Source organism: Pseudophryne corroboree, chromosome 5 (assembly GCF_028390025.1).
Source record: "Pseudophryne corroboree isolate aPseCor3 chromosome 5, aPseCor3.hap2, whole genome shotgun sequence".
In the NCBI taxonomy this organism is placed as follows: Eukaryota; Metazoa; Chordata; class Amphibia; order Anura; family Myobatrachidae; genus Pseudophryne; species Pseudophryne corroboree.
The window spans coordinates 642,421,056-642,429,907 of NC_086448.1; the positions used below are offsets into that span (position 1 = coordinate 642,421,056).

General features: G+C 39.0%; 1 protein-coding gene across 1 annotated transcript; it reads left to right on the plus strand.

The window, feature by feature from the left end:
* Positions 1-323: 323 nt before the first annotated feature.
* On the plus strand, positions 324-2,592 carry LOC134929646 (uncharacterized). Its single transcript, XM_063925225.1, has 5 exons — positions 324-793; positions 893-976; positions 1,099-1,170; positions 1,338-1,643; positions 1,733-2,592. The coding sequence occupies exons 1-5, from the start codon at positions 334-336 to the stop codon at positions 2,590-2,592; spliced, it is 1,782 nt and encodes a 593-aa protein (XP_063781295.1). The 5' UTR covers positions 324-333.
* Positions 2,593-8,852: the final 6,260 nt, after the last annotated feature.

An 8,852-nucleotide genomic window follows, 5' to 3' on the forward strand; every position in this document is an offset into this window, starting at 1 on the left:
GGCACTGCTGGATGGCATAATTTGGGTATCTGGCACTGTTGGATGGCATAATTTCTGTATTTGGCACTGCTGGGTGCCATAATTTCTATATTTGGCACTGCTGGGTGGCATATTTTGGGTATCTGGCACTGCTGGGTGGCATAATTTCTGTATTTGGCACTGCTGGGGTTCATTACTTGTGTATATTTGTAACAGCTGGTTGGCAAAATTTGGGTATGTTGCACTGCTAGTATACTAATTATTATTATTATTATTATTATTATTATTATTATTATTATTATTATTATTAATATTAGTATGAATTTTTTTTTTTTTTAAGTTTTTTTTTCAGAGATGTCCGAGGAAGAAGCAAGGAGGCTTTCTCTATCCGCACAGGAAGAAGAATCCTCGGAAAGACAGCAACAAACATCACCAACCGACCATGGCAGAGTTTCGCATGAAGAAGCGGACTCGGGAGAAGAATCCAGCAGCAGGGCACCCAACTTCACAGATGAAGAAACGGACACCCTAATCAATCAAGTTGTTCATCACTCCTTTCAACTTTTCGGATCGCCGGCAAGAAATGTTCATCACCGATTCAAGGGAACGACGTGGAATGAAATCTCTGAATCAGTTTCTTTGGGAGGTGGGTTCAAGCGAAGCAACGAAAGTTGCAAGAAAAGGTTACGCGACTGTAGAAGATCCGTCAATCTCAAGATCCAAAAAGGGCAAAAATTACACAAGGATTGGGAAAAGAAGATGGAGAACTACTTCGTACTTGTGCAGGAAGAAATGGCAGGAACCAGTGCAGAAGGTATTATTTTTAAAAATTCTATAAAATTAATTTTTTAATATTCTTTTTAAAAAACTAATTATTTCAACAAAAATTTAAATTTCGTATTTCTTTCAAAAGGAGCCACAAAATATTCTACGCCAACAAAACATAGCACGCCACAAACGGAAACAACGCCAAAGAAGAAAACAAAATCGCAGAAAGGTTAGGGACATATCGTATTTTTATATATATATATATATATATATATATATATATATTCAAAAAATATTTTGTATGGAAACAAAACTAATAACTACAGTATGTTCTTTATATAAATATTACAGATTCCACAGTTAAGGCAAAGAGAAGAGTTTCTTTTGGATATCCGACAACTGGAGGAGGTGCTGAGGATACCGGTAAGGCATAGTTTTTGTACATGAAATTATAAATTTTGGTACATGTATATCTATCAATGGGTATATACCTCTAGCTTGCACTGTTTGCGTATCTTTAGCTGTCTGTATTTCTGGCACTGCATATTTTTGGGTTATAATTATTGTATATATCTATATTGACATTTTAGAAACCCAGATACAGCATACAATATTGCCGATTGATTCAACACTGCAAGCAGCGACACTTCAAGCAGAATCAGCCCAGATGCACCCACCCACGGTGCAGGAAGAAACATCATCCCAACAGCCACTTCCAGAAGAAAATTCATCACAGGGGCACCCACAGACACTGCCAGAAGAGTCCTTTTCACAGAGCTACCCTGCAATTGGAGACCATAATCTTGTTGAAAGAACAGAGCAAATTCCGGACATGGAAACTTCAGGCAGTGTACCAGAAGTCCTTGAATCAAAAACACCGGAAACTACGCCAGGAGGTAGCAATTTTATATTTATTTACAATTTAGGAGTGTTTAATTGTGTTCAACTGTAATTTGTTAAACTAAATTATTTACTTGTATTACAGAGTCATCACTCAATCTAATACTGGAAGCTTTAAAGAACATGGACCAATGTAGAGCTGAAGAAAGCCAAAGGATTAATAATCGTTTGGACAACATGGAACAGAACATCGACCATATCAAGACAGCTGTTGTTCAACAAAATGACGCAATGATATCGCTGGCCCGATACTACGATCAACTTGTGTCAGCACATATGTCGGTGGTTGGACATTGCAAGAGCATGGAGCAGAAGATTGAACAGATCAGCACCCAACAAAATGAACAGCGGGATGGAGAATCCCATCAGGAACAACTCTGTCGACAACACAATGATTCTCTGGAACATATTTCATTGCAATGCCAACAGATTGGAACAGGCCTTCAAAGCATGCTACTGTGGCAACAACAGTGCAACCTAAACACAAGCATGATTTCAACAAGCCTGCAGCTGATGACAGACGAAGGAAGAAGATTGCACAGCGCACAACCACAGCAGGCAGAACGAAGTTCGGAAGTCACAACACCATCAAACAGAACATCAATTGATCAAGAAATGTATGCTCAAGAAGAGAGAGGAGATCTGGCTTATCAAAGAGCATTGTCAGTTTTGAGACTGCAGCGTCAAAGGTCAGAAGAATTGGAGCAGTCCATAATACAGCAAGAGATGTGGAACAGAGCACAGCAGGAGATGTTGGAACAAGCACAGACAGTTATGTGGAACAGAGCACAGGAGGAGCATGCCCGAGCCCAGGAGGAACATGCCCGAGCCCAGGAGGAACATGCCCGAGCCCAGGATGAGCATGCCACAGTACCGGAGGAGCATGCCACAGCCCCGGAGGAGCCGTCAGGAGCCCAGGAGGAGCCGTCCACAACAGCAAACTAGCCGGACACAGGGACCAGTCCGCTAATCAAGCACAGAGGCTGGCATAGAGCTTGGCGGAGGACTTGCCAAGGGTAAGTCATCTAGCTTTTTCCTCTTTCTTTTCCCCAACAAGCTAGGTATTTGTCCGTAGCGGTGTGCTAAGTTAGGGAAAGGAGATCAGCAATGGTGTCAGGGACAGTTAGTGACAAGCAAAGGTAGTTTTTTTTATAAACTGACTGTGTCTTTTTTTCTTTACAGCATACCGACAACTGGCAAGACCTAATCGGAGAAGGGTCCAGTCCGCTAATCAAGCACAGAGGCTGGCATAGAGCTTGGCGGAGGACTTGCCAAGGGTAAGTCATCTAGCTTTTTCCTCTTTCTTTTCCCCAACAAGCTAGGTATTTGTCCGTAGCGGTGTGCTAAGTTAGGGAAAGGAGATCAGCAATGGTGTCAGGGACAGTTAGTGACAAGCAAAGGTAGTTTTTTTTATAAACTGACTGTGTCTTTTTTTCTTTACAGCATACCGACAACTGGCAAGACCTAATCGGAGAAGGGTCCAGTCCGCTAATCAAGCACAGAGGCTGGCATAGAGCTTGGCGGAGGACTTGCCAAGGGTAAGTCATCTAGCTTTTTCCTCTTTCTTTTCCCCAACAAGCTAGGTATTTGTCCGTAGCGGTGTGCTAAGTTAGGGAAAGGAGATCAGCAATGGTGTCAGGGACAGTTAGTGACAAGCAAAGGTAGTTTTTTTTATAAACTGACTGTGTCTTTTTTTCTTTACAGCATACCGACAACTGGCAAGACCTAATCGGAGAAGGGTCCAGTCCGCTAATCAAGCACAGAGGCTGGCATAGAGCTTGGCGGAGGACTTGCCAAGGGTAAGTCATCTAGCTTTTTCCTCTTTCTTTTCCCCAACAAGCTAGGTATTTGTCCGTAGCGGTGTGCTAAGTTAGGGAAAGGAGATCAGCAATGGTGTCAGGGACAGTTACTGACAAGCAAAGGTAGTTTTTTTTATAAACTGACTGTGTCTTTTTTTCTTTACAGCATACCGACAACTGGCAAGACCTAATCGGAGAAGGGTCCAGTCCGCTAATCAAGCACAGAGGCTGGCATAGAGCTTGGCGGAGGACTTGCCAAGGGTAAGTCATCTAGCTTTTTCCTCTTTCTTTTCCCCAACAAGCTAGGTATTTGTCCGTAGCGGTGTGCTAAGTTAGGGAAAGGAGATCAGCAATGGTGTCAGGGACAGTTAGTGACAAGCAAAGGTAGTTTTTTTTATAAACTGACTGTGTCTTTTTTTCTTTACAGCATACCGACAACTGGCAAGACCTAATCGGAGAAGGGTCCAGTCCGAGAAGACAACAGAATAATGATGCAGGCATAGAGCTACCAAGGTATGCTGCATCGTATAAGTCTGATTTTTCTTAAGTCACAGAAGATAATGGATACACATTAGTTTTACGGGGTATGGACCAGTTCTATATTTGCCTTGTGCACTTTAGTAAATAGTGTATGGTGGATGCCTGTTGTATTCCCATACTAACAGACGCAATTTTATTTATTTGACCGTAGGAGCCGGGCACACTTGTGCAAGATTGTTAATTATCGGCTTTTGTTTTTCACATTTTTCATGCAGGACTGGTTGACACAAGCCTGCATGCTTAGTGGGACTTAGGGTTGTGTGGAACAGGCCAACCTCATATGGGCTTACTGGTACTGTTCCACGCTGATAGGTGACTGATCTCGCAAGCGCAATGTTATTTTGGCAGATTACACTAACAGGCATCACAGGGAAGCGCATCTCCTGAACTAAGTCTGGCTCCACAGCGGTACCAATCCTTCTTAGTAAGGGGGGGGGAGCATTGTAGAATAGAAATAAAAATATAATTAACTTGATTTAGCAACCCAGCTGATTTGTAATTTTTAAAAAGTTGGTGTTGCGGTATCCATGTTCTGTGGTTCCATGTTGGCTCTGTGATAAATTGTGTTTTTCAATTTTCATGTGTGTGCGTGTGTCCCTTCACATTACAATGTCATGTTCATGTGTTTGATGCACAGCAGAGTGTCTATATTCCTCGGGTTAATATAGTAAATGTAACAAAACTATTAGACATTCTCAGGCGAGAGGGACTAATCAAAAAGATGCCATTAAAGGGATCATATCAAATATTTATATCAAATTTTAGCATACTGAGAAAGAGATGAAAAAGTTAACTCAGTCTATGGGTGACATGATGAATAGAGATTAAGTGACAATACCAGAGCCAGAGTCACAGACCCTTACCATTAGTCCAACAATGCGTACTGTGGCATATATGATGCAAGCTGACAATGATGATGAAGTGTCTTACGCAGAGTATGGTGATGTTTTTGGTCTGGGTCTGTATCTTTATTACAAGGGCTAAAATCTGTGATCTAAACCATAAGCCACATTATACAAATTACTGAGAAAATACGGAGGACATGGAGTCTTATTTCAATTTAATAAAAAAAATCATGTTTACTATTACAGCATCAAAATGGTCAAATGCTGTATTTGCAGAAAACTAAGTTGTGAAAAGTTGAGGTATGAGGGGACATGGTTATACATTAATATGGCTGTATTGAAAAATAACTCTAAATTTACTATTTTAATCTCCTTTTGCAGAACATCCATGATGGAAGAACCGAAGAATTTGGAACTAAATGATCATTGCGGCACAGAAGCCTTCTACAGTCAAAACCAAAAACATCAACCCTAAAGTCATTGTTCCAGGCATCAAATAAAGAAGCTGAAAAATGGGGGCATAGCTAAACTAGGACTTCAAAAACTGTAATCCAATGCTCGCATGATCACCAGCATTGATTGTTGGAACTGTTTTAAAAAAAATTGAGAATATTAACCACAAAAATCCATTATGTATGCAGCAGTGAGGCTATATGAACACGCTAGATGCTCATAGCATGCAGATGCACTCTGTTAGTGGCTCATTCGGTTACCTGTATTCCTCAGGATTCAAAATAAAGTACTTTATCTTGCATCCTAGAGGAAACTGGGGTAAACATTAGTACCATGGACAATAGACAGGTCCACTAGGAGCCATGTGCTTTTTAGTAGTGTTGACTAGCTAATCCCTCTATGTCGCTCCTAGTAGACTGTTTAGAAAATCTGCCTGGAGGAGAAATTCACAAGTGTGAGAGCTCCTGAGGATTTTAGCAGATTTTTATTAGTTTAAGGTTAGTATTTGACCGGAGAATGGGTTGGACCAGTATGCCTGCTTCGTTGGACTTGACACAAGGAGCACATGATGGAGTTATTCACAAGAACAAACAACACCCCTAACAGAGCATGAAGATATGAAGAGTGGTGAGTACAGTTCCGGCGTAACAATTAGCTTGTAGACTATGTATATGGCGGCACAAGGATACCATCTACAGACTACCACAGACAATAGACTGCGGAAGCAGACTACAGGAGAAACGTGTACATCCTGCCCTTCACAGGTGAGTCCATGTTTTTGGTTGAAAGCGATAAGTGAGTAACTAAGGCAATGGTGGGTAAGTATACATATCTTCCTTCCACAGCTATACCGGCTACGAAATCGTATACTGCCCCTATATTGCATTCCTTTTGGATGAATAAATAATAAAAGAAAAACACTGCATCCTCTATTACCTTGAGAGGGGAGTATTTGAAAAATGCAGCTACTGGTTTTCAGGAACAAAACTCAAAATCTGCTTACTCAAAGCCTTCAGACTCCCGGTGGACCCAACTGCCTGAGCAATAGGCAGGTGGGACCACGTTTTTAATTTTACGGATAACATATGGCCGACATCTGTCCTACATCCATGGGTAAAAGATCGTACTGCACAGGGGTAGAAGGACAGTTCTTTCAATGATTCTTACCTCACTTAGTTTTCAAAACAGGCTTACCACCTTCTAAAAATTAAAATTTGGATTCAAAATAAATCAATTTCAAAGCTGGTACTGAGCCCATTCATTGTACCATTTCCACCTCAGATAAAAAACATGGGTTGATACCCATTTGTGGGAATGAAAAAATAATGTTTGGTAAGGGGATTTTGGAAAATATAAGACAATGACCACATACACACTATATAATTTACTGTTAATAAAGGGATAATATCTTAAGAAATAGAGTTAAACATTTCTAAGCATTGTTTGATTTTAGGTACTATCAAGAAACAACGTGTATAGAATTAAGTTTCTCTTTACAGTTAATCTGAATAGAATAAAGATTTTTTGAATGTGACAGACTGCACTTGCTATATTTTTTGATATGTTAAATATTTGTATAACTTTATATTGTGTTATTCCCAAGTGGTTGTTCTTATAATTTAAATACATTTTTGGTAAGTTTGTTTAACTTTCTGTTATGTCTTAATAAAAAATTGTTGTAGAACTTTAAATAAATTGTTTAAATGTTTGTATAACTTAATGTTATGTGTTATTACAAAGTGGTTGTAGTTTTATTTGTTGTACTTTAAATACATTTTTGGGAATATTTCAATTTGTGTATCTAATATTGTCATATAATACACATTTAATTAACATGACTGACAATCTTAACACATCTTGAATTTGGGAATATATAAGGCATTCACCAATGCGGTGTTCAAGGCACAACAATGGTAAAAGTATACATCTTAGCCATGCCTTGGAAATTACGCTTATGTAAAGATGACAGGATGATAAAATTACGTGGACAGTAGCAAAGCATGGATACAACAAAACCAGGTATACTTCTGGGGCATTGAAAGTATCTTTTGGTTTTAAACTATGGCAAATCATCTCATCTCTGTTGTATTTAACATATACTGCCTATAGGGCTTTTGTATTTAAAATATAATTTTCACAATGTTGGAGCATGGCATTTTAAAATACAATATTAATTAGAAATTTACAGAAGGAATGACAAAGGGGACCACTGTGATGTTGATTATTTATTTCAGAGTGCATAAAACTGAATTTATAAAATAAAATAATACTAATATATATATATATATATATATATATATATATATATATAATCCAAAAAAAACGTCACTCTGTTATTAGCAGCTGCCTCGGTGGCTTTCATGGCTGCATGCCAGTATAAATCATTCACAAATGGGTGGCACTCACGAGGACCTGTCACAGCGGAAAGAACTAACGAGAGAGACTGAGCTCTGGTAATGTTTCAGCTATATTCTAGCTTTCGTCAGACCCGTTCTGACGAAAGCTAGAATATAGCTGAAACGTTCCCAGAGTTCAGTCTCTCTCGTTATTTATTTCCGCTGTTACAAGTCCTCGTGAGTGCCACCTATTTGTGAATGATTTATACTGGCATGCAGCCATGAAAGGCACCGAGGCAGCTGCTAATAACACAGAGTGCCGTTCTTTTTGGATTATATATATACATAATCCAAAAAGAACGGCACTCTGTGTTATTAGCAGCTGCCTCGGTGCCTTTCATGGCTGCATGCCAGTATAAATCATTCACAAATAGGTGGCACTCACGAGGACTTGTCACAGCGGAAATAAATAACGAGAGAGACTGAGCTCTGGGAACGTTTCAGCTATATTCTAGCTTTCGTCAGAACGGGTCTGACGAAAGCTAGAATATAGCTGAAACGTTACCAGAGCTCAGTCTCTCTCGTTAGTTCTTTCCGCTGTGACAGGTCCTCGTGAGTGCCACCCATTTGTGAATGATATATATATATATATATGTGTGTGTGTGTGTGTGTGTGTGTGTGTGTGTATATATATATATATATATATATATATATATATATATATATATAATACAATTGGGATGAAAGCATTAACAGGAATAGTGAATTTCCTCTGTGGAACTAAATGTACAATGTCTTTAAATATTGTCGTCGCTGGACTTGAGACACGTGCACCTTCCCCAGTTAATCACTCAGTCTGCACACGTAGATGACGGATGTTGTTTATCACAAAACGTCGATTTGCAATAGGGTGATTTCATCTAGAAAAATAAGGGAAATTTTGGACAGGATTGTACATAAAATTCAAATAAAAAACAAGTCTAGTGGTCACACAGCAGCATGTTCATTCTTAATTATTTATCAAATAATTTGATAAATGTTAACATAGATAGTCCAAGCTTTGTAGAATATAATTTTTGACTTGTATTAATATCAATATTTGTATTTTAATACAATTTATTTATAAAAATATGTGTAATAATTAGATAGAGGTATGTAATGGGATGAGAATTGCAAATCTTTGGGTAAGGGGGGTAATTACAAGTTAATTGCAGCAGGAAATTTTTAAGGAG